Genomic DNA, 25,523 nt, shown 5'->3' on the forward strand with positions numbered 1-25,523 from the left:
ATTAAACGCCATGTATATTACAATGCCTATGTAACATTTTAACCACAAAAAGTAGCAGTTTAATACATTGAGTAGCTTACAATTTTATGTTTCCCTTTAAACTTAGCAGCTTGGGATGTATAAAGTAAGTTTGTGGGGGGGAAAAAATCTTCCTCTCTCAGTAATTAACTATTGATCCAGAACTGGCACCAGACTACTTTCTGTCCCGTAAGATGAAGGTTAATCGGGTTCCAGCAGTCTGCTCAGCTTCAGCTCAGCTCTGACATCACTGATGCAGTGAAAGCCAGCACCCACTGCAGAGGCTCCTCTGCTGTCATGCAGTTAGCTCTCTTCCCGGGCTTCATCTGTGCACTGTTTCCCCCTTGTTGTCTCAAGGATGGTGGAAGCTGAGAATGAGTCCCAGCTGGTTCATAGTCTGGCGATAAGTGCTGCCAGACCCGGTAAGCACCTTTCTCTCTCTCCTTCTTTCCAGCGCTGCGCCCTTACCTCCTGGATCAAGGAGAACATCGACAAAAAAGAATGCTGCCTCTTTGAGAAAGATGTCAGGTAGGATCAGTTACTCTCTGCTGTCATATTTTGGTGTTTAAAGTGTTTACTTACCTTGTAGTTGCTGCTTCTGCATAGAGATACTGTATCATCTGCAATCTGTTGTTTATATGGGAGGAGACATCGCCCACAATGCTGTCAGATGTACATGACAATTCAATTCTTTATTTTTTTCCATCAAACTGTCTGTCCAGAAATAATTTGTAATTTGACCGATGTGTTTTTATCTCTCCGCTTTGCTTTTTCGTCTTGAAGACTTTTTTTTTAAGTTTAAGCATTCATTGGCTCCTGTTTCTCCACCAGAGAGGATGTCTGCAGGTGTGGATATTCAAAGATTGAACATGTGGGTGAAGCCATCAAGCCAGAAGACTTCACAGGCGAGTCTTGGGACAGACACAGACATATCCATGAAGTTCCCACTGATGCTTTCGGAGACATTAGCTTGGGTGGTTTGGGGCAGAAAACGGGCAAGGTGAACCTTTTGCTTTCTCTCCAGTAAAATAAAAAAACACTTCTGTGCATGTAAATATGCCCTGCATAACATTAGCCTCACTCTTTCTCTTTTATTGCATGTCTATTTTTCAGTATGCACGAGTGTCCACAGACACTAGCCCAGAAATCCTGTACCAGTTACTGACTGAACAATGGAAGCTCTCCCCTCCCAACCTGCTGATCTCAGTGACCGGAGGTGCCAAAAACTTTTACCTGAAGGCTCGAATCAAGAACATGTTCCACAGAGGTCTCATCAAAGTGGCCCAGACAACAGGTAACCCTGCTAGGGAGAAATGTGTAAGTGTGTGTGTGGGATTTCAAGGTGTACAAATGAATAGCCAGAGAGAGTCTGTGCAGGCAGGTGTTCTATGATTACCTGTGAGGTAAAGGAAGTATGCTATTGTATCTGCCAGTCCTGTTTTTTTAGCTCCCTTCACTGTTTAAGTCAAAGGTCCATTTCTTCTTCTCAATAACTTCTCACTAATCTTATTGTCTTTGTACTGATCTCACGTACTCACTCTGATATTTAACACTGCATACATTCTTAATTATTTAAAAGTGTAGTGTGTTGGCATATATTCTTATTTATCAGTACATGTAAGAACATATATATACTATTTCCAATCTAACTTGAGCTTTTGCTTCTAAATTAGGCCTGCATGAGATGAAAAATATGCAACGTGCAGTAACATTGTTTAATATTGAATTAACAATATGCAGTGTGTTAAATAAACAAGTTAAAGAATGATTATTCACCAGGCTTGGCCTCCACTAGAAAAACAACCCCCTGTATCCGCCCCTTTGTGAGGAACCTGATCTTGACCAAGAGTAGATACTTTCTGGAGTCTAGTCATCATGTTATGGCTGTGTGATAGATTAAACATTCATTTTAAACCTGTGGTTTTTCAATGACATGCTGGGAGAAATCTGAAATCTGTAAAAACCCCTTTGTAATTTATACCAAATACTATACTATGTACTGTGTTGTTGACAGGTGCATGGATCATCACTGGTGGTACACACGCAGGTGTGATGAAGCATGTAGGGCAGGCTGTGAGGGACAACGCCCTGAGCGGCTCCATTCATGGCCAGATTGTGGCTATTGGAGTGGCAACATGGGGAATCATTCACAATAAGGACGCTTTGGTGCATCCAGAGGTACAATCATTACATTTACACACTTCATGGACTGTATGTGTTTCATCCTGCAAGATGCAACATCCTCCTCCTCCTCCTTTCTCTGCAGGGTTGTTTTCCAGCACATTACCCAATGGACATTAAGGGCCAGGGCCGACTCTCCTGCCTCGATAACAACCACACCCACTTCCTGCTGGTGGACGATGGCACCCACGGAAACTACGGCGTGGAGATTGAGCTGCGTAGCCGTCTGGAGAAATGCATTTCAAGAAAGCGTCTTGGAAACAAAGGTTAAACATATCTGATGATGTGACAATAAAACCAGCAAAGAATCTCAGATTACATCTCAAGTCTTGTCCTTTCGATCTGTCCTGCTGTTCATTTTAAATGGATTTTTCTTATCGTCTGACCTCCAGAGAGTGGAGTGACCATCCCTGTGGTGTGTGTAGTTTTAGATGGAGGACCAGGCACCCTGAATGTGAGTAATTAGTTTTCTGCCCCTCCCTCTCTCTGTCCATGGAGCTGCCTTGTCTGACTGCCTTGTGTTTTTTTCCACTCAGACAATCTATAATGCCATGTTGTGTGGGACACCATGTGTGATCTTGGAGGGCTCTGGGAGAATAGCAGATGTGATCGCCCAGGCGGCAGGACTACCATTGAGCCGGGTGACTATCATCCATATCCACCTGCTGATGAAGAGGTTCTTTGGAAAAGAGTATGAAAAGTTCCCCGACCTTAAGATCATAGAGTGGACCAAAAAGGTTTGTGAACAAGGTGGAAAGTCTAACATGAACAAACCAATTTCCATTACTTTACATTTCTGTTAGAAGAAAAGACCTTCTAACAGAAATGATAGATATTAATCAAAGCTTATTGATGAAATGAGCTTGATGAAGAAAAAGCTTCCACAGATTATTATCTTCTCTGAAACCTCTTTAGATGATCTAAACTTTTTTAAAGTTGATGATTTTCTTCATCATGAATTTAAGTTTTTCAAAAGCGGTAAACAGTTATAGTTAAGTGTTTTTTTTTTGTTTTTTTTGCCAAGTTGTTTGAAATTGAGCTTGTTATAAACAATCAGCAGTATGGTATTATTTTTGTATGCAGATGACACTCAACCATTCATACCAATATTACTTAAGTAAATAAGATATAAAGTAAATATATATAATAAATATATAGTAAATAATATTTACTATATATTTATTATCATGTTCATCTCAGCATTTTTTGCACTACTCACCACTGCACTATTGTCTTATTTAGCCATGTATATATTAGTGTTTTTTTTGCTTATATTATGTTTAATGTTTAACTTTGTACATTGAGAGCTCAGTTACTGAAGACAAATTCAGTGTGTGTGTAAGCATACATGGCCAATAAAGCTGATTCTATTCTAATAACATCTTTAGATTTTCATCTAAAGTGAAGGATCACATTATTGAGTAATCTCATCCTCTTTCACAAGTTAACATTTTTTTCAGAATTGATCAAAAAGTCCTTGGTGAACTTATTTTAGAGTTTACTTTCAAGTCCCTTCTCAAGAAAAACATAGTTATACAATAATAGCGTCTTTGTATATTAATTGATCATTGTCTGTAGATTTTTTTGTGGTGTTTATTGTTGTTATCTGTTATATTTACTTTTTTTTTTTTTACTTAATTTTTGCTCTCTGAAGCACTTTGTTACTCGTGTTTCCAGACGTGCTTTTCAGATGAAGTTTCAGATCTTGCTTGATTGTGTCTGCTGCATTATTCAGATTCAGGACATCATCAGCATGCCTCACCTGCTGACGATCTTCAGAATCAGTGAGGACGATCACGGGGATGTAGACGTGGCTATTCTACAAGCGCTACTCAAAGGTAATGATGATCAGTGTCTTACTGGCCTGACTGTAGATATAGAAAACAACATTAAATGACCAATATGTAACTATGACAACTAGCACGCAGTCCAAATTCAAATCATTAAAGAGAGCTGTCTCCTCCCTAGAGTCTATGTGCATGCAAGTTACCATGTCCCGGACACTGGAGCTTCAGTGTTTAGCCAGATCTGCATCAGTCTTGAAACCATTCTGCGTTCTAGCCTCTCCATTTTTCAAAAGCATCTCCAATATTTTCCTAGTTTTACAACCTTCCTCCTCATGGAGCTTATTATAAAAATGCAGAGGCTTTTTAGGTAGAGTAGAATCAGTTATATTTGAACTAGTTCGCTTCACTTCCATCGCTGCAACACCTGTTGATTTGCTTTTTACCTGGCAAACCAAGGGGCATCCAAAACAGCTTTGTGGGGGTGCCTTAAAACTGCCTACTTCTCTTGTTAAAACAAAAACCAGACCATTCAGGACCCGAATCGAAACTTAGAAGGGCGACATACTGGCTTCTGAGTTGTTGTCAGAGAAGCCAGTACTTTAAAATAGCATTTTTTCCTTAATGTCTGATGATATAGTAAGGTAATTGTATGATTTAATTCAGTAGAAATCTTACAAATTGGCTCTATACGTTTGGAAAAGGAAGGGGATTTTGCCAAACCAGCTCTAAGAAAGTTTGAAGCAACTTCCAGAAATCTTAAGTTCCGGCACTGTGGTATCAAATATGTCAGGATAAAAATACAACACAGATATTCTTGCAGATATTTCCCCCTTAACGATCTTCTTCTATACAGAAACTTTGATAGCCACACTTGATATGTTTTAATGCTTCTTCCAAACCTCTTCTTCCTCATTGTTTTCTGAAGAAAGAAAGATGAAACCTGTTTAGAGGAAGCTTTATGCGTACTGATATAAAAGTATGTGGAGACAAAGTGCTCTTAATGATGGGCAGATCCAGCACACTGGACAATCACTTCGATGAGTCATCATTCTAGCAGAAATGCTTTGTCCATACTTTCCATCTCTGAGATCCATTAACAAACCAGAAATTAAAGTGCATTTCCAGGCAGTAATGGAAGTAATTCAGTGAAGAAATCCCATCTTTTTTTTTCTGTCCATGACCACAAGTTTATGGTATGACGTCCATAAACGACTGTTTTTTGAATGCTTCACGGAAGGAGACAGTGTAAGCTGTTCATAGTCTACATCATAGTCTCTGACCACAGGTTATGGCATGGCAAGACATCAAAGTGCTGAACATCACATGTATGTATTGTTGGGGTTGTATCAAGTCAACTTTGGTTATATTTTTTAATAATTATATTTAATTATTAATAATATAAATAAAATATAATTAAACTATGTTTAATCTCATTTTGGGGCACCACCCTGTACTCAGAGAAATATAACCAAAATATCACTCAAATCAGTCTCAAATTAGTTATTTAATTACTAATATTATTAATAATTAATAACTATATTTAATAGATTGAAGGCGTGAAATCCGTACACAAAGCCTTCGCGCCCAGCTTATATCACAATGCAAATACGCCAGTAATCACAAATGACTGCTCTCTTAAAATTATAACAGAATTTATTTAAACAAAAAAACACCAATAAAAATCAATGGACTTAATCAAACAAATAACTATCATAAACTAATCTAAGCAACAAACATTATCAAGCAAGGCTTGTGGAAGGGGTGTGTGTGTGTGTGTGTGTGTGTGTGAGAGAGGGGGGGGGAAGAGGGGGGAGATGGCTTCATACCCACGTGGTCGCTCACGATGGCACACACCTAACAAAGACCTGGGTGCGTTTGTGTGTGTGTCTGTGTCTGTGGATGAAAGAGAGATAGAGAAGGGGAAGAGGGGGGAGATTGCTTCGTCCCACGTGGTCGCCCTTCCGATGGCGCACACCTAACAAAGACCTAATGTGGCCTTAATGTCTAAAAGAGACTATCTTTCTGATAATCTGTTGTAGTCTGATGCTCTCCGAGAAACTGAGATGCGTTCACTGGACAGTCCGAGCTCGGAATTCAGAACACTGCCGGCCGCGGATTACCTGCGCGCCAAAACTTAAAACAAAGGAAAATTGTTGCAGGAAACAGGAGGTGAGCTTGTCTCCGAACACTTGAAGTCAGCGCGTGGAAAGAGAGAGAGCAATGGAAGTCTCAGAGTTTTGTCACCTGGCCGCCTTCCTGTGGGGTCTCCCTCAGGTTCCGGTCCCTCCTTTACGTCACACGTAGGTGTGAAGTCCTGCAGGGGATTCTGGGATAAAGAGTCCTTTTAGGCCTCTTTGTGATCTCAGTGAATCACTCAAATGAGGCTTCTCACAGAGGTGCAGGCCCAAGTCCATTGTTTGACTGTCCTAAGCCTGCGTGGCCCAACAGTCTTTTCCTAGAGAGGAAAATAATCAACAGTAGATTTTACAGTATATTCTTCACAGTAAGTCAAAATGCTAAATAATGAAAAAGTACAAAACACAAACAGTTCCATGGCTTCCCATGTAAAATTTTGCTCCTTTACTCCCATTTTACATCACCATTAATTGACTTTGATCTGGTTTTTATGGTCAATTGAAAAGGGAAAAAAAGCATTTTTGGTCACCTTGTTCTCTGGATCACTGTGATGAGAGATATGAAGGATTTCCTGACAATACATAGACTTTGTTGCATCATTACTCAATAAAAAGTGCCTTGATCACGGAGAGTGACTGATATGATGTGTAAAGAAAATGCCTTTTGAAAGAAAGGTGTCCCTTGCAGTCATTTATTCAGTTAAATCAATGTAAACAGAAATAGTAAAAAAAAAACATTAACAAATTCTCTTCTCAGCTTCGAGGATCAGTGAGTCTCTGGGAATTGAGTGCTGGAAGAGGCAGCTGGAGTTGGCTATAGCCTGGAACCGAGTGGACATAGCAGAGACGGAGATCTTCACTGAGGAGAGCCAGTGGAAGGTGGGTTTCCTCAGTATACAACATTTTGTCAGCAGTCTCTTTCAGACACAAGACCTCCTGTCTAAAATAAGAACAAGTTCAATGGCTTGACTTGGAAAACATGGAATATGATCCTTCATTGACCTTTCTTGACGTTGTTTAATGGAACTGTAATGACAGAAAGTTGAAATATGATTGTATAAAAGACTGTACCATCAAATCAAAGATGTGTATTTATTTGTAAAGTCTTGATGATTCTACTGGAATGCTCATCCTTTGTTGATGCACTGGTTCAATCCCACACAGTCCAGTGACCTTCACTGGGCCATGTTCTCGGCCCTGGTGGGCAACAAGCCTCAGTTTGTGAGTCTGCTGCTGGAGAACGGTGTGAGTCTGAGAGATTTCCTGCAGGACGAGGAAACCCTGTGCGAGCTCTACAAACAGATGCCCGGCTGCTTCTTTCTGCGCAAGTTGGCCAAGCGGGTGGACAGAGCACGCCGCAGCAAGAGGCGAGCGCTCGAGAGAAAGGTTCGAGCTCTCCAAAGGCAAGAAGAGACCATCTCCATGACTCATGTGTCTGAGGAGGTGCGCCACCTGCTGGGCAGCTTCACCCAGCCCATCTACCCCCCTTCCACCAGGACGTGCCACTTTAATATGACTATGGAGGACACATCTACATCAGTGAGTCTCTTTTATCCAGACAAGGACTACAGCTAAATGAACAAGTCTTTTTTTTTCCCACCAAGTGTTGAGTAGGTGATTAGTTGTGTTTGAATAATTTTAATATGCATTTGTAAATACATATGGCGGGAAGTTAGATTTGAGAACTTTAAACTGATGTCTGCTCTTACATTTCTGAGAGAGTCATGCTTTGAGGATGTATTTCTGAGATTCTGAGTCTAATGCTATAAACTCTCCGATGAATGCACATTCCTTTACTTTCCTCCAGCTGTCTAAATCTCAGGCAGGTTCAGAGTCTCCACATGATGAACCTCAGAGGGACTTCGGCAGAGATCTTTTCCTCTGGGCTGTCGTCCAAAACAACAAAGATCTTGCGGAAATTGCCTGGGAGCAGGTGATCTTACTCTTCTGCAGAGAGCTTTTAAAATACTACCTGGTGTGTCTTGTGTCATGTGTACATCCTTGTACTTTGTGTATCTGTATGAACACAGTGTAGAGACTGCATGTCCGCTGCTCTAGCTGCCACTATGATCCTGAAGAAAATGGCAGAGGAGGGCAGCGATGCAGACGAGGCAGAGGTCATGCGTGAACTTGCTAATCACTATGAGAAACAAGCCATAGGTATAAGACAATATGGGACATTAGCAGCTTTTTTTGATGTGATATAATGCGATATTACAAGATTGGTACCTGTTTCATTGTGTGTGTGATTGTGTATTCCAGGTGTGTTCAGTGAGTGCAATAACAATGATGAAGAGCGGGCTCAGAAGTTGTTGGTTCGTGCGTCACCATACTGGGGAAGGACAACATGCCTAAGACTGGCACTGGAGGCAGATGATAAAAGCTTTGTAGCTCAGTCAGGAGTTCAGGTAAAGGGAACTTCATATAGCCTAATCTTTAGGGGTTTTTGTTTTAAAGGTCACATATAAAAATACATATTTATTTATTTTTATACATATTAAATAAGTCTCAGAGCACCCCAAAACATTTCTGTGAGGTTTCTTGCCAAAAATCCACTTTGATCCTGTACTTCATCATGCCTATAAACCCCTATATTTCAGCCCTGCTCACAACAGGCTGTTTCTGTGTCTGTAGCTTTAAATGTAAATGAGCTGTGTCTGACCACGCCCCCCTCTGGAAGGGTTTGGGTGGCTCAGGATTTCTTGCACCATGCTGGATTGATAACGGTGGAAAGGCAGACGCAAAGTGCAGAACAAACACCTAGCTGTGGGAGTGTCACCCACCTGGGGGAGGGCTAACTGCCCTTTGTGATATCACAATTTTCCAAATGGCCTGTTTGAGCAGTCGTTTTCTGAAAAATTCAGAAGGCAATAAACGGAGATGATAAACTTTCCTCAAAGGTGGGGGGGGGGGGGGGAGTGTCGACAAGCTATAGACACATACTAGTGTTGAAGAAAAACAATGAAAAGTGTATTTTGCATAATGTGTGACCTTTAAAATAATCAGTTACGTGTTTCTAAATATTCAGACCTAATTAAACATGGCTACACAATCTTATGTAAAAGTCTTCTTTGTAATACCAAGAAATTAATATTGAAGATTCAGATTGGCTCAATAAGATAACATACTCATCTTTTAGGCTCTTCTGACTCAGATCTGGTGTGGCGAGCTCTCAGTGGTTAACCCTGTGTGGAGAGTGCTCATCTGCATGGTCTTCTTCCCACTGATCTACACTAGATTTCTTGTTTTCAGGTGAGTTTTTTAGGTCTGTAGAAAGAAATGTCTTACTTTTATTTTAATATAGGCGTTGCACGTGATGTCTATTACAACAATAGAGTTGTCACTATGCAAGATACTGTATGATTCTTGGCACAGAAAGACGGTGACACAGCTACAATAAAATACTAGGAGAAATACAAACATGCAGCTGCAAAAAAACCTCACATTTATAGCTAATACTCTGCGAATATACAAAAGGTTCTTACTCAAAAGCAAGTAATCACTCACTATAAATATATACAGTGCATATATATATCTACACACAATAATTACATTCAATAAAGGGTCAAAACATGTGAATTGGCACAGAACATTTTTTACATGCACATTTAAAAATATTTGTGTATTTATGTTATACCTCCTAGTGGCAGCAAGTGGCAGCTCTTTTTTCTGTTTTCTCTGTTGTTTACAAAATGATTCATGTTCATTTATAACAGAGAACTTAAAAAGCTGTTCACAATAACAATTTTGTCAGACTCGGCACAAATGGTGGATAAAAAAGCTTAACTCTTAATAATATTTTAGAGTTCAACAAATATATGCTCAAAAGTTCAAAAGAGCAGGCAGAGGTACACAACCATTACCAGGCAAAAAACGCCATCCAAAAATGAGTCAAAGTCAAGTCTACTACAAAGAAAACGAGAGTTACGTATGTAACTACGGTTCTATGAATTCTGGATGACCGCCAGAGGCAGTTCTTAACACTGGATTATATCTGTCTCGTGCACGCGTAGGTCGAGTATTTAATATCAATAAAGTCACATGTGACCTGGGATGACGCCTGATGTAGCTTAAATAGCCCGCGTCATCACGTGAGACGCCCCTTCAGAATCTTCTCGCCAAGATCCCGAGTGACGGAGAACTCTGGCGGTCATCCAGAATTCATAGAACCGTAGTTACATACGTAACTCTCATTCTATTTCATTTTTCCTGACCGCCAGAGGCAGTTCTTAACACTGGATGACTAATACCAGCATGGTCACGAGGAATCCCAACTCACCGTGAAGGGTCTTAAGGTTCCTGAAAAACAGCTGCTGCCAGTGCCCTGGGAGCAGCGACATTCACCCTGTAAAAACGGGCAAACGTACATGGTGTGGCCCAAGTGGCTGTAGCACATATCTCACTTAGAGGGACCCCCCGTAGTGCTGCCCAGGAAGTGGAGACACTCCTCGTGGAATGGCCCTTGATATTAAGAGGCATTGGCAGACCCCTTGACCTGTAGGCCTTTCCAATAGCCATAACTATCCACCTGGAAAGCCTCTGCTTGGACAGGGCCTGTCCTTTCTTGTGGCCGCCATAGCAGATAAACAGGCAATCAGAGTGGCGAAAACTTGAGGTTGCCTGGATTTGTAGTGTCTCAAAGCCCTAACTGGGCAGAGCAGCTCTGCTGAATTGGCTTCCTCATCCTGCAAGGACCTGATTAAAGTGGCTTGCCCCCAACCTCTTGGGGAAGAAAGATGGGTTAGGCCAAAGTGCCACTCCTGTGGCATCTGAGTTCCATCGCATGCATGCCTCACTCACCGACAAGGCTTGAAGCTCACTCACACGTTTTGCCAAAGCCATCGCCAGAAGAAAAGCAGCCTTTGCTGAGAGCCACTCAATCTCTGCCTGCCTCAGAGGCTCAAAGGGGGGGAGGCAAAGGCCTTCAAGCACCAAAGGCATGTCCCACGAGGGAACCTTAACAGCCCGCGGAGGGTTTCGCCGCTGAGCACCTCTAAGAAACTGGGTCACCAGAGTGTGAGACCCCAAGGTGTGGTTATCAACTTTAATATGCCTGGCCGAAATCGCAGCCACATATACCTTTAAGGTGGAAACAGAGAGCTCCTTCTCTAGCAAAGACTACAGAAACCGCAGTACTACTGGCACAGAGGTACTCCCAGGAGTCTCTTTGTGGGCTCTACACCATTCTGAAAAAAGCTTCCACCTGTTGGCATTAAGTGCCCTTGTGGAGGGTGCCCTTGAGTCATTTATGGTCTGGATAACCGCTTGGTCACAAGCAGCTTGGAGTGGCTCACGCCCCTCAAGGGCCATACCCACAATTGCAGGCGCTCCGGAGTCGGATGCCAGATACTGCCCCCCAGCTGTGAGAGCAGGTCCTGCTGTTTCGGCAGGCACCATGGAACTCCGTTCAGAAGACTGTACATGCGTGGAAACCAGGGCCTCCCTGGCCAGTTCGGGGCAACCAACAAAAGTCTGTGGTTGACCTGCTGTAGTCTGTGTAGCGTTGCTGCTATGAGAGGAAACAGTGGGAAGGCATAAAGAAGACGATCTGGCCATGGGTGTGCCAGAGCATCCTGTCCTAGAGGACTCGTCGTCTCCCCTTTAAGGAGAACCAAAGAGGGCAGTGGGTCGAGGACCTCGAAGCAAACAGGTCCACCTCTGCCTTGCCATATATTCGCCATATCTCCTCTATCGCCTCTGGGTGGAGCCTCCAATCCCCCGAGGGAGGTTTCTGGCGAGATAGAAAGTCTGCCACCAGATTCTGTGGCCCCGGCAGGTACATGGCCCTGAGGCTGGCAAGGCGAGGGAAAGCCCACATCAGGACACGGTGTGCCACCCGCAGCAGCCGGGTTGACCTCGTGCCCCCTTGATGATTGATATGGTAGACTGCAGCCATGTTGTCGGAACGCACAAGAACATGTCTGCCCTTTAAATACAGCAGGAACTCGATGAGTGTCAAATGCATTGCCCGGAGCTCGAGCACATTTATGTGCTGCGTAGCCTCCTGCGCTGTCCAAAGCCCTCTCACCGCTCTGCACTTCCACACTGCCCCCCAACCTGAAGTTGAGGCATCGGTCATTACAACTTCGCGACATGAGGGTACTATACCCAACAAGACGCCTCTGGACAGAAACTCCCTGTTTCTTCATGGCCACAGAGCAAGAAGACATCGGCTGAACACCTTGACTCTCTTGGATCTGTGCCCCCTTGGATCTAAATGGAGGCCATTTGTCCAAACCTGGAGGTACAAAAGGCCCAGTGGCACCACTGACGTTACCGACGTTAGCATACCCAACAGCCTGAGGAAAAGGCTGTACTGTAACCTCCTGCCTCTCCGGAAACGGATGTGAAGCTGGAGTATGGCCTCCACTCTGCTTTGTGTCGGGGAGGCCAGCATACGATCTGAATCCAGGGTCAATCCAATAAACACCGCCCTTTGGCTGGGTATGAGACAGCTCTTGGCGTAATTGACTGTGAGGCCCAACTGTGACACATGGTGAAGAAGGGCTGAAGTGTCCTGATCTGACTGCCTCCAGGTCGAGGCACAGATCAGCCAGTCGTCCAGGTATGGGTGGACATGCATACCCCTGGCCTGCAATGGGGCCAATGCTGCCCGCATGCACCGTGTAAAGACTTGCAGGGCCAGGGACAGCCTGAAGGGGAGCACTTTGAACTGATAAACCCTGCCTTCGAATGCAAAGCGCAGGAATTTTCTGTGATGGAGTGCAATTGGCACATGAAAGTATGCGTCCTTTAAATCGATGGATGTGAACCAACTCTGCCGTGTCACGGCCTGTAGCACATCTGCTGTTCTCAGCATGTGGAAAGGCAACACCTTCAGAAATGTGTTCAGCCCTCTTAGTTCTAGGATGGGGCGAAACCCACCTTATTTTTTGGGGATCAGAAAATACACTGAGTAGACCCCAACTTGCTGTGTCTGCTGATTTACGCCTTCGTCCTTCTCCAGGAGGTTGGCTATCTCCTGGCTGAGTGCCTGACGTCTTGTGGGATCGCTGACTGTGGTATGTCGGACCCCACTGAAAACTGGGGGCCGGCGTCGGAACTGAAAATTGTACCCTTGAGAAAGCGTGGCCACCACCCAAGGGTCTGAAGTACAGCTTCTCCAGTAGCTGAGGTGCTGCTCGGAGAAGCGTCCAACGGCCGGCCCTGGGGCATCAGGGCCTGCCCCCCTGGCCCTTAGGGTCCCTTGTGGGGCGAAACCCAGACCCCCGACCTCTCTGGGTCTGCGGCGCAGACCGTGGGGGAGCCCATCGGTGGTAATCAGGCCGCTCAAAGGATTGTGAGGTTCTTGGGCAGCCACCAGGCCGGGCCGGCAGTCGAGGACGACCAGTGCCATAGCCCCCCTAAGGCCGTCGTCTCAGAGCGGGTGCAGGGCCCTGAAGGCTAGCAAACTGTAACCGAGTTTGGTTCGCCTGGACTCCACACTCTAAGGTTTGCTGTGCTGCTGGCCCAAACAACTCCCCAGGCACTACCAGGAGAACCCGAAGAGCCCTCCGACCAGGCTCAGGAAGTGGAGACTGAGCCAGCCATACCTGGCGCCTAGTCAGGGTTAACGTTGACATTAACCTGCCAAGCTCCCTTGTCATAAGGGCAAATGCCTGCAAAGATGTGTCATTCAGGCTCTGGACGGATGCATCCAGGCCAGAGGACTGCAGGGACTGTGATAGGCTCAGTATAAAATGGGACAGTGAGTTACCAATACGCCCAATGCGGGCCGTATCATAACATTTCACTAGAAAATTGTCTGTCATGCGACACTGCGGCCTGGGACAGCGAACATCAGGTCCCAAGACCTCATCAGGTGACACAATGAGGGAGGCTACAGCTGGTTCTACCGCTGGCATCTGGGCCAGCCCATAACAGCCGGCATTCTGCATGGAAGCCAGGACCCTGCTGTGAGAAGTGTGGTGAGACAGAGACTTGGGGTCTGGCCAGCACTTGTGGAGCACCTCAATATATGGCTGGGATGATGGTACAAAGAAGCTTACCTGCGGAGGGACCCGTCTAAAGAAGGCGCTGGAGGCCGGGGTCTCATCCAAGCCCAAGCATGCCAGCGCCATACGCACCACTGGCTGGGGCAGCCTCTGAACCAACCCCGGATCCACTTACCGTCCGCTGAGAAACGGTTTCGTAAGCATGAACGGAAGCGTCCACTGCTCCTTGAATCGAACTAGCCCCACAAAACCAGCTACAGGAAGCCCTTGTAGACAAGGCGTCCCCATCCCAATCAGGTGGGCCCTCCCCCGGACTTGCCGCCCCCCTGCTCGGCTGAAGGTTAAGAAGCAGAGTCCTAATCCCTGCAAACTCGGAGGCTAGTTTATCAACCTTAATGGCTAAACCATCAACCTTCTTCTCTTCCTAGGTGGAGCACATTCCGGCGGTGCGCCACTCCTTGAAGCCGAACCAGTTGGAGGCAGCTGGTCTCCAGGCTGCTGTCCTTCCACCTCAGCCAGCCGGGCCAGCTTCAGATCCCGTGGCATGAAACTGCAATTCATGCACAGACTATCTGACAGCCCCTCCCTCAGGTGTCCCACACCGAGGCATATAGGGCACTCATCATGTCCATCGGATGTATGCAGTGGCGCCATGCATGAACGGCAAACATGGGACCCGAACATGTCGGACATGGTTACCTATCTGGGTAGTGTTACTCAGGAGCGAAAACACTCAGTGGCAACAAACACCCACAAATCAGCGCTTACAGATGCCCTGCTTAACAAACAATTAAGCTGTTCTGTCTTTTCTTTTTCAATATTTCTCTGTTTTTATTCTAAATGATTTTACCATTAACCCACAAGCGAAAACCGTTTGCTGGGGAGCCCTCGCTCTTTTACACAAACAAAAAATGTCACGCCTCGACGAGCGAACCCACTCGCGTAGCAGTCAATTACAATCAGCTGTCACACACCGTGATACCATCAGCCTCGCGGTGAAAGCGCAGACACTTCTCACCGCGGAAAAAACAACCAAAGAAACCCAAAGCCAGGCTCTTCTCAAAATGAAATCACTGTACAGCTAAGGAAGGGTTAATACTTACCTCAGCGGTCCAACTTCAAGCTATCATTAGCCAGTCCGCAATGCGCTGAGAGCCCCAGCGAAAACACCGGTCAGACAGCTCAGTACGGTGAAACAATGTAGCCGTTGTAACTAATCGCATCCCTTGGAGGACGAAATTCCGTAGCTCCAACCGTGGTTACAGGGCTCCAAGCAAAACGTTTTTCGGCTTCCTTCTGTAAACAACCTGCATCGCGGATACCTGCGAGAAGATAGAAGGGGTGTCTCACGTGGTGACGCGGGCTATTTAACCTACGTCAGGCGTCATCCCAGGTCACATGTGACTATTAAATACTCAACCTGCGCGTGCACGAGACAGATATAATCCAGTGTTAAGAACTGCCTCTGGCGGTCAGGAAGAATGAAATAGAACAGGCTGGAATGCTACTCTCACAAGACAAACTGGCACAAACAGCAGGGAGCGTAAAGACTAATTACACATGAGGTAATCAAGAACAAGTGAAGACAGCTGGGTTGATTAGTGATGAGACTCAGCTGGGACCAAGACGTTGACACAGTAGGGATGAGGAGGAATGTGAAACATGTGGAGGACACAAGAGGGCAGCAGAGGGAACCTGAAAGGAGAGGGAAGTCATTCACTCAAAGAAAACAACATGAAAGAAGTCAAATATTAAAATAAAGAGAAACATAACCTAGTCTGAACATTAGGGTATGACAGATTTGTTTTTTGGAGGGGTGTATAGGTTCATATATCTGAATCTATTAATGTATTTGTGCTACAACTTTTTCCTCATCGGCTTTGATCATCCTCTGTTGAAAGTAATCTTAATCAATTGTAATTCTTTCTAGACGTGATGAAGTTATTCAGAGAGAAACTGAGAAGAATGAAGAGATCAAGACAGTGGAGAACGTGACAGGAAGTGTTCTCCGAACAAAAACTCGTCGTCTGTAAGTAGACAGTTTCTGGTCCTGCTTGCAAGCAAGAAACAAAAGTCCTAAATGTCACTTGAGAGAAAAAAAACACTAAGCTATCTGTGACCTCAGTGACCTTTTCCGTCCACAGTGATGCAGCCAGACTGCAGCGCCTGAAGATCCTGGGCAGCTGGTCCAAACTGGTCTGCCTGTACAGCTCTCCTCAGGTCAAGTTTTACTGGAACATTGTGTCTTATTTCGCCTTCCTCTTCCTGTTTGCTGTGGTGCTGATGATCGACTTCCAGGCAACGCCCTCTCCCGCTGAGCTGCTGCTGTACGTCTGGCTGCTCTCTCTGGTGTGTGAGGAGGTCAGACAGGTGAGAGAGTGCAGCTGGGACTCACATTTATGGAAGTATAGATGAACATACACTGAGGTCTTAAACTGCTGTTGTGCTTTCTTACTGTATGAGGACGACCTGTTTAATCATCCTCTATTGATTGATTGATGTCCCATTATGTGATTTTACATTGCATTACAAACAGTGGGAGCTGCACATAGATACACACTCACACACACACTCATAAAAAGCTGTTTTCCTTGTCACCGCCTTGCCCCTGTTACTCCTCTGGTTAAATCTCTGATGCTGGCTCAGGGGTCAAACGACTTGAGTGTGGCTGCAAAAGCCAAGGAAGCGCTGTTTGAGCTAATATTAAAATACAAATTTTTACAACAGAATGAATCAGCCTGGTACAGAAAACAGTCTTGGTCTTAATAACATTTTTTTTCCTTCGAATTAATTTTTATTGACTTGTCCATTTTGATTATGTTAAGGCTCAGGGATATGCCCCCAATTGCACAATTAGGGTGTGGCTTAACTGACTGACAGATGGGCACATTGTAGCTGTTTGCCAAGAAGCTTAAGGCCTGCCTGAACTCCAGCTCTATGTCTGTTACTAAATTGATCAAAAAACAGGTGGAGATAACATTTTCCAGTACAGTTTCCCCCCCTCATAGGGCTTCATAACACTTCTTCACAAACCAGTGGGTGACGTCACTGAGACTACGTCCATGTTTTACACAGTCAATGGATGTACCTCAACACTGCATGTCCCACTCCTTATGTCTCAATTCATGGGACATATCCCTCTGCTGCCACCTATGGGTTGGTGGTGTGTAATGCATCTGGGGCACATCTGTCCCTCAGCAGCTCTTTTCTGTTGTATCGAAGAGGAGCAAATAGGCATGTACTTGGTAATGGAGGCAGGCTGGTAACGTGACCATTCAGTCATTTTTAATTAATTTGAGGTGAAATTTAACCACATAGGTGGATGCTGCACTCTGAGTGTGCCTCATTCCAATAACTATTTGTACAACTAAATAATCCCTAAATCACAAACCGCCCATTTCTGTTTCGCCTTTTTTTTCTCAGTTGTTTCATGATCCTGATGGCTTTGGATTTTGTAAAAAAGCCAGGATGTACATAAATGATGTGTGGAATATTTTAGACGTTCTGTCCATCCTCCTCTTCATTGTCGGCCTTGCGTTTAGGTATGTTCTTCTCCTCCCTGATGATCACTGTTTGCTACAGAACTGCTCTCCAGCCCACGACTTACAATGTTTTTCTTCTTCAGGTTAACCACTAAACTTTTCTATGCGGGCAAAGTTGTCCTCTGCATCGACTTTGTTGTGTTCTGCCTTCGTCTCATGGCCATTTTCACCATCAGCAAGACCCTGGGACCCAAGATCATCATCGTCAAGAGGATGGTGAGACTTTGAATTAAACAACAGCTGACCTGATGCAATGTGGGAGCACAAAAAAACACTTTGCTCCAAAATACCTTTTATCAAAGACAAAAAAGAGGCTTCTGCTTCACTGGGCCTCCATCTGCTGTCTGCACATGAGAGAAACAAATCAAAAGTGATTTTGAATGAAGTGTAGCAGCTGGTACCGCACTGGATCTCAGTCAGATTGGAGGTTTTTTCATCCATGACCAATTCTACCATGCATGATTTCCTAAAGAGCCCTTTACTGTTTAAATACTGGAACATCCTACTGGAAAGTGTTCAACCTGGTATAGATCATGCAGTCTGAATAATCCAATTTATTTTAGTTTTCACAGTGAACCTATATAAAGTCCCTACAGTTTTCAGATATGACTTATGTCTGGTGTGTGTTTGTCCCACAGATGATGGATATGTTCTTCTTCATGTTCCTGCTGAGTATCTGGGTGGTGGCATACGGTGTAGCCAAACAAGGAATCCTTATCGACAACGACAACCGGCTGGACTGGATCGTCCGCGGGGCAGTTTATGAGCCGTACCTTATCATATTTGGAGATTTCCCCACCAATATTGATTGTGAGTGGAGAAATGTATTATTTCTTTGTTGTAGAATCTCAGTCTTTGTCAACAAAAATAAATCTTTCTTTCTTGTCGTCTCTGTGCAGATGCTGCGTTTGATATTGACACCTGCAGCATGAATGGCACCGATCCTCTGAAGCCCAAATGTCCTGTCCTTAATGAAAACCAAATGCCAGCCTTCCCTGAATGGCTCACCATCATCATGCTTTGTGTTTACCTTCTCTTTGCCAACATACTGCTGCTCAACCTACTCATAGCGATCTTCAAGTGAGTCAAACTTCTCTGTGTCTGAGTACTCGTAGTAGTGAGACATCTATAGCTATCTTAGATGTTCATTTTGTTGTCGTCATGTTTGTATCATCAGTATTCCCATGTCATCCTCTTTGTGCATTTTTTTCTCACAGCTTTACGTTCCAGGAAGTTCAGGACAACACAGACACAATCTGGAAGTTTCAAAGATACGAGCTGATAAAGGAGTACCACAGCCTCCCTGCTGCCCCTCCTCCTCTCATCATCTTCAGCCATCTCTACCTCTTCATCAAGCTCTTGTTGTTGCGTCGGCCCCCCGTCATATGCAAAGAGTTTAGTACGTTTTGAATAATTTACTTATTTCTGCCTATGCAAAGACTAAACGTCAAAGTTAAAGGGATACTTCACCCGTTGAAACATGAATCTGTATTGACATTGGGTCATATATGTAGTAGAAATGTGAAATAAATTTTGAAGTTGAGAAAAGGCAGAAAGTGTCTTTTTGGCTCATGTGAATGAAAGACACAAAGTCCCAGAATGCACAGCACCGCAGGCCACTCCCACTAAGGTCAGGTTTACAGACATATTTACTTCAACACATAAGGCCGTTTCCTTAACTGACTCCGAGATTTCTTCCAGAAGGAATTAGCATCTTGGAAATTCCTGGCAGAAAACAGACTCTATGTCTGTGTCCATAAGCAAACAGTGAGAGCACCGACACTACCAGTCCGCCCCAGCTCGAGCCGGCCCCGGCTCCTCGTCCTCACCGCCACGGCGGCCAGCAATATAGTAATATAGCCGCGAGACAGTTGCTGCCAGCGGCGGCAGCAGCCAAGACATAAGACCGGCCTGTCGGCAGCAGCCGTCTCACCGCTGTATTTATATTTTTTCACCATTATCAGCTTTCTCCATAGAGCCTGTTAGCATAGCTTCCAAGCAATGTGGCGGACGTTAAGTTTCGATTCTGGGAGTGAGTTCCCACCCACTGATCTGTGATTGGTCTGTAGCTTCAGTGGTCGAAAATATGAGGAACTAGCATTGTAGTTTCACCCCGCTAACCGCAGCAGCTTCCAGTGACGCAAAAATTACGATTTTTGTGTCACTGGAAGCTCCTTTACAGACTCAGAAATACAAAGATTTCCCATCTCAGGGAAAATGAGGGCGGGATGCACGACCATTCAAAAATACTACCAGGTTTCTAATGATACAAAGCTTAATGCAAATGGGTGAAGTATCCCTTTAATCATGTAGACGTTCAAGTTTGATCTTCATCACCCAGAGATAAAACATACAAAACACTCTTTCTGATCGTAGGCTACAATGATCATTTATGAGTACGATTATTATCTTTTTAGTTGTTTGCTTGAGGAAAATGCTCTTTTGAATGGATCTTTGAAAAACTAGGCTTTTATTTACAACCTAAGAGTTTCAGTTCCAACCCTGCCATATACAACAAGCTCATATCACATGGTTAATTTTCAATGCTTACATTGGTAACATGCTTACAACTTACACATCTTTGTGAAAGTTGGGCAACTCCATCTTTGTGACCTTGTGTTGAGAGATCATTTTGGTCAAGGTTCCATACACACATATTTTCCCGATGTTGTCCCTTTTATAATTGTGAACGTTTCTGAGCTCTGAAGAAGTAGTTTGACAACACTTCAAAATAAAAGTTTAACACAATGTCCTTTTTCTGAATCTGGATCCTAATTCCTCTGAAACTGAAATTCTTGTATCCATTTGTCTATGTGCATCTACAGTCTTATTTAAGGTGAAGAATTCATTTGTGACTCTGTTTTTCAGAGAATGAGCTTCCTCAGATAGAGGAGGAGGAGCTGCTGTCCTGGGAGGCGTTGATGAAGGACCGATACCTGCTCTCTACACAACAGGAGCAGAGTCAGAGCATGGAGCGGCGCATCCTGGACACGGCCCAAAAGTAAAACCACACAACGACTGTAGCCCACTGTAGCTGAATAACAAATGTTTGAGCTACTTCTGTCTATTTGAGATCTATTGTCACATCTTGAATATTGTTTTAGTCCAGATTTGGTCAACAAAGTGTGATTCCACCTCCTCAACTTTTTATTCAAACGTTGAGAGTCCTGTGTGGTTGAAACTTCTAGTTTGTGACAACAGATAAGGGATAAAAGAAAAGTCTGTTGGAATGAATTTATCATAAAGCATACATTACTACCCTTCAAAATGTCCATTCTCCTGTTTCACCTTTAATCATCCTGTTGCCTTCATGTTAAGTTCAGATCCTGACCCTCACTGTTAAAACACACAGCTCTGGATTTAATTCAAATGAACTTCAAAGCACACAAGCTCTGCCTGAGTATCTGCCTTTGAGCCTCTTTTAGCTCATTGTTTTGGATTGTTAACCTCGGCTGTACTCTTTCTTTAAGACTGATAACACTTTCATGTGTCTCTGGAACACATTAAAGTTCATACGATCACTTTATTTATCTTGCTCTGAGCAAGCAGACAAACATCAACTTTACTTAATACAGGGACTTAATCGTTGTCTCAGAGTTTGGCTTTTGTTCTACTTTTACTGTTAAATATGAATATAATATTATATAACGTCAAACAATGTAGCATTAACACTAGAATAAGAACCAGACATCTATATATTGTTGTTGTTTGTCTCCTGAGGGTTACTACCATGAACGATCGACTCGAGAGGGAAGAGGAGACGAGCTCTGCTGCCATGGCGACAAGACTGGCTCGACTAGAGGAGCAGGTTGTGACCTGTTTTTTTTTTTTTTATATATATATTTATCACTAAATTTGCACCTGCATGTATATTGAAGTATTTTTTTTACATCAGGCAGCATGAGTGAGGTGCAGTACAGAAAATAGATGATACACTTCAGTTGCATTTTATTTCCAGATGTCCCTGATTAAAAAAAAAAAAATAATAATCTTTCATCTTCCGTGTTGTACAAGCAGTAATCAAAAGTATCTGACCTACTTTTGTTTTGTCATCAGGTTGTCCAGTCAGCCAAAGCCCTGCAGTGGATTATGGACAGTCTGAAATCTCAAGGTTTTGCCTCCAAAGAACCACCATCGCTAAGTCAGCTCCCGACTTCCTGATTCCAATGATTGTTTACATACCAAACCTCCTCTTGTTGTGCTTACTTCTTCATCTTTCCCACAGCCACAGCAGACGAGTCCCCCGACACTTTGAGGAGCACAGCTGAGAAAGAGGACAGGTTCCACGTGAATGCTCGGCAGTTTCACTACCCAAACAGCACAATCACACGTTTCCCCTTGCCTGAGGAGAAGGTGCCATGGGAGGTATGTCATAAACATCTGAACCAGTTTCTAGACCTCAGAAGTTTAGAGTTTGGGTTTATTGGATCTGGTTGGTTTTCAAGTCCTCTGTTTTTTCCAGGTCAGCTTCAGTTCATACATGCCGCCTTATTACATCTCTGAAGATGGTGGGGCCCAAATGGATGGGTATGTTTAAACAAAGAGAAGATAATACAAAGTGTTTAGTTTCTTTAAGGATATGTTTGAGTATTTATTTGTACCTATGGTCAAGATTGTCATGTTAAAACAAAACCAAATCATTCAGCCAACTTGAATCAAATGTATAGAGTAATTTACTTTTTTGTTTTAAAGTAAGATTAAAATGTTAAATCTCTTAACTAACCCTGTTACATGTATCACATCCTCCTCCTCCTATCTCCTTCTCTTACATTTAATTTCTTCCTTCTCCGTGCAGAGTAGAACCAGTAGACTTGGATAATTACAGGTATGATTCTAAGATAAGATACACAAAGCATCAAATAACACCTTCAGGGACATTATGAACATGTCTCGATGTCTGAAGTGCGTCTTGTCTGTCATTAGAAACCCAGGAGGCAGGACGGGTGTCAGGGGACAAGGTGCACTCAGCTACCTCGGTCCAAATCTGAATGTAGACCTCGTGCTGACACGGTAAGGTCAAAGAGCACGGTCTAGACCTGCTCTTTGTAAAGTGTCTTAAGATAACATTTGTTATGAATTAGTGCTATACAAAGAAAGATTGACTGATAAGTCATATATCTTTGCACGGCACGCCTTAAAGCTTTAAATGTGGATTTTTTTAGGTGGCAAGACAGTGAAAGATCTGTTTTGGAATACTTGGCAGTTTGGGACAACCATGGCACCTTAGTTCTACCTGGGGTAAGTCCTAATGTTAGATCAAGGCTGTTTTTTTTTTTTTCATTTTTGTTGCTCAAGTAAACGTGTAACGTGTTCTGTTTTCATTCTTAAATCTGCAGGGACCCGTCCAATCAGCGGATGAGTTACCAGTGATTCTCAAGAGAACATTTGGAAAGAAGTTGTTTGAAAAAATGTCTGAAAAAGCTTCAGAGGGAACAAAGGTACATCTGTGCAACTCTGAAAGTAGAGTTTGAATGTTCCTAGAGGGACAATTAATGAAGAAGGCAAAGCAGTGAATAAAAAATAATAATAATTACATGAACACAAACTCACTCAGCAGCTTGAAGAAACTAGAGGATAAGCGTGTTATTTGCAAATGTTTGCAGGCCAACTTACAATTTGTTAAAAATATAAAAGCTTATTAAGCAAACGCTTAAGTGATAAAAAAATATATCATAAAATGCAATTTTAGCTAAGACAAGCACCAACTGTTAAAGAATGACAATAATGTGATGGATAAGAACAAGCTAAAAGAAACTACACAGGAGTTTCCCAAAGTGTAATTATAAAAAAGCTGGGTGAGGAGGCTGCACAACAAATGTATAGAAAGTATCAGAAAAGAAGAAAAGAAGGTTGACAGGGTCTGAACTTTTAGAGGTCCTCACTGACAAATATAAGATATATTATATGCACGATTATAACAAGAAAGACAGCAAGTGATTTCCCTGTTACAATGAGGTCAAACTCTCATTTGACACCCAATGGGAGACCTTATTTAGAGACTAACCGATGTGTCCTGAGCCAGTTTATTCAGTACACATTGCTCAAACTAATGCAGGCTTATACAACAGCCCAAAAGAAATAATTTAGGCTGTAGTGTTGAATTTTATAAAAACGTCCATCAACATTACAATCATCAAGAGGATGCAGTTTGTATTGCTGTTGAACTTTTCTAACAATCCTGAACTCCAGCAGGGTTTTTTGATTAAAACATATTTTAGTTATTTGATTATTTTACATGGATTTTTTTCAGGATTTTGAGGATTCTGACTTGCAGTTGTTGTTTTTCTCTGTTTCTTTTAGGTGTTTGATGATTATGTAGATGACTGCAGGAATACAGATAACGCCTGGGTGAAAACAACCGTGTTAAACATTCACCTGAGCAGAACCAGTGAGCTTTTGTTAGATATCAACAACGTGGTGAGAACATTTATTATTTATATGTTTTGAATGTAGAGGGGGGTGGTATTTTACTATATTATGAAGAGTTTGACTTTTTCTGTCTGCATCTGTGTTTTTAGTAAAGTAATAATTACTTTAGTTTCATGATTTTCTTTTTTTCTTCAGGTGGTGAGCAGCAATGGCGCTCTACAGTGGCAGGAGGTGAGCAGCAAAACCAGACTGTCCTCGAACCAAAGAGACTCTCTGCAGCAGGTCGCTGAGCTGCACAACAGGAAGTTCTGACATTCATTCTGCTGCAGCTGTAAATGTGCCTCTCTGTCCACAGGTTTTCATCTGCTGGTTCATGTAGCCTTCAGTTAGAGGCTGATAGAGATGATTTTCTGTTGCACTAAATGCACTTGGGGAACAAAAGACTTTAAAGCCATGATTTATGCTGCTGTGAATTATTTTGCACTAAAGTCATTGGACAGTAAAATGATCGCACACACTGCGCTGTACACCTTATTCATGTTTTAGACTTCATATGTGCTCTCTTGATAAAGAACATATTTCATTATAGCAGACTGGCCAATAACACAAACTCAAATACAACTTTGAGCTAGTTGTTTTTCACGAGTACCTAATTTTTATGCTACTTCATACTAATACATACATTTCAGTGGCCAATGTCATATTTTTTAACCTTTGCATCATTTATGTGACAGAATTGACAGTATGTACTTTTTTTCAACCAGAACATAAACTAGGCAATATACTGATTGTAAATAAAATTATACATTTTAACAAAGTACCTCTTACATAAAAAAAGTTCAGTTTTACTGCCGTATTAAAATGGCACTTATAAAGAAAAACATCAATAATGATAATATAATCAACGTCTGAAGGGAAAGCATTGTATAATGATTACTTTATGTATTTATTTGCTGTTTACACTTCTGTAATCAGGTAAAACTTTAAATACATGAAATGTCACATGGTATTTTTTTATTTGATTAAAGCTGCTGCTTAATTAAAGCTCTTCCATCTTATTCTACCACTGAAATAGTTCGTATTGTCATTTAATGCCCCTGCATGTCAGTCTGTTAATGAATTTTGCACTTTATTTCACATGTGACCTTAGCACTCGTTGCCTTAATAGCTTAACTATTAAAATCAACCTGAATTTAACTGACTTGACTGATTTTTTGAGTTGTATAAGACGATTCTTTCACTGAACTCCTCCATATCTGTGTGTTGTCTGTCATGTCAGTGTTTTTCTCCACCTGCCAACCATTCATCCCTGCATTAGTTTCGGAGCAGCCTCCGAGGGCGCTCATTGGTTCAGGCACACGTGGCAAAAACAAAGCAGTATCGGTTTCACACTATGGTTTCACACCCTCCTATTTATCCCTCACGGTCATAAATGAACAACTCCTCAGAAATCACGCTGTCACTCTGTCAATAACTGAGCGGAACTTAAATGCGCAGTCGTAACAGATAGCAAAGTTCCTACAGGGGTTTGCTTGA

General features: G+C 43.0%; 1 protein-coding gene across 1 annotated transcript; it reads left to right on the top strand.

Moving 5' to 3' along the window:
• The first annotated feature begins 289 nt into the window (after nt 1-289).
• Nucleotides 290-24,619, top strand: LOC132987302 (transient receptor potential cation channel subfamily M member 2-like). The gene is made up of 32 exons (XM_061054281.1): nt 290-546; nt 850-1,018; nt 1,132-1,312; nt 2,033-2,196; nt 2,285-2,465; nt 2,592-2,653; nt 2,736-2,936; nt 3,935-4,037; nt 6,879-7,000; nt 7,286-7,660; nt 7,929-8,054; nt 8,152-8,281; nt 8,384-8,529; nt 9,261-9,373; nt 16,007-16,105; nt 16,221-16,446; nt 17,500-17,618; nt 17,702-17,834; nt 18,257-18,428; nt 18,518-18,698; nt 18,836-19,017; nt 20,487-20,619; nt 21,339-21,426; nt 21,675-21,759; nt 21,844-21,983; nt 22,081-22,145; nt 22,414-22,443; nt 22,542-22,628; nt 22,781-22,856; nt 22,955-23,056; nt 23,919-24,035; nt 24,183-24,619. The coding sequence occupies exons 1-32, from the start codon at nt 377-379 to the stop codon at nt 24,297-24,299; spliced, it is 4,395 nt and encodes a 1,464-aa protein (XP_060910264.1). The 5' UTR covers nt 290-376; the 3' UTR covers nt 24,300-24,619.
• Nucleotides 24,620-25,523: the final 904 nt, after the last annotated feature.

Source organism: Labrus mixtus, chromosome 13, assembly GCF_963584025.1.
Source record: "Labrus mixtus chromosome 13, fLabMix1.1, whole genome shotgun sequence".
Taxonomy (NCBI): Eukaryota; Metazoa; Chordata; class Actinopteri; order Labriformes; family Labridae; genus Labrus; species Labrus mixtus.

Excerpts from the sequence above, each read along its gene's own strand:
- LOC132987302 (XM_061054281.1), top strand. The coding sequence starts at position 377 with ATGGTGGAAGCTGAGAATGAGTCCCAGCTGGTTCATAGTCTGGCGATA. Across the intron at positions 1,313-2,032 it reads CAAAGTGGCCCAGACAACAG|GTGCATGGATCATCACTGGT; the intron begins GTAACCCTGCTA and ends TGTTGTTGACAG. Across the intron at positions 7,001-7,285 it reads CTGAGGAGAGCCAGTGGAAG|TCCAGTGACCTTCACTGGGC; the intron begins GTGGGTTTCCTC and ends AATCCCACACAG.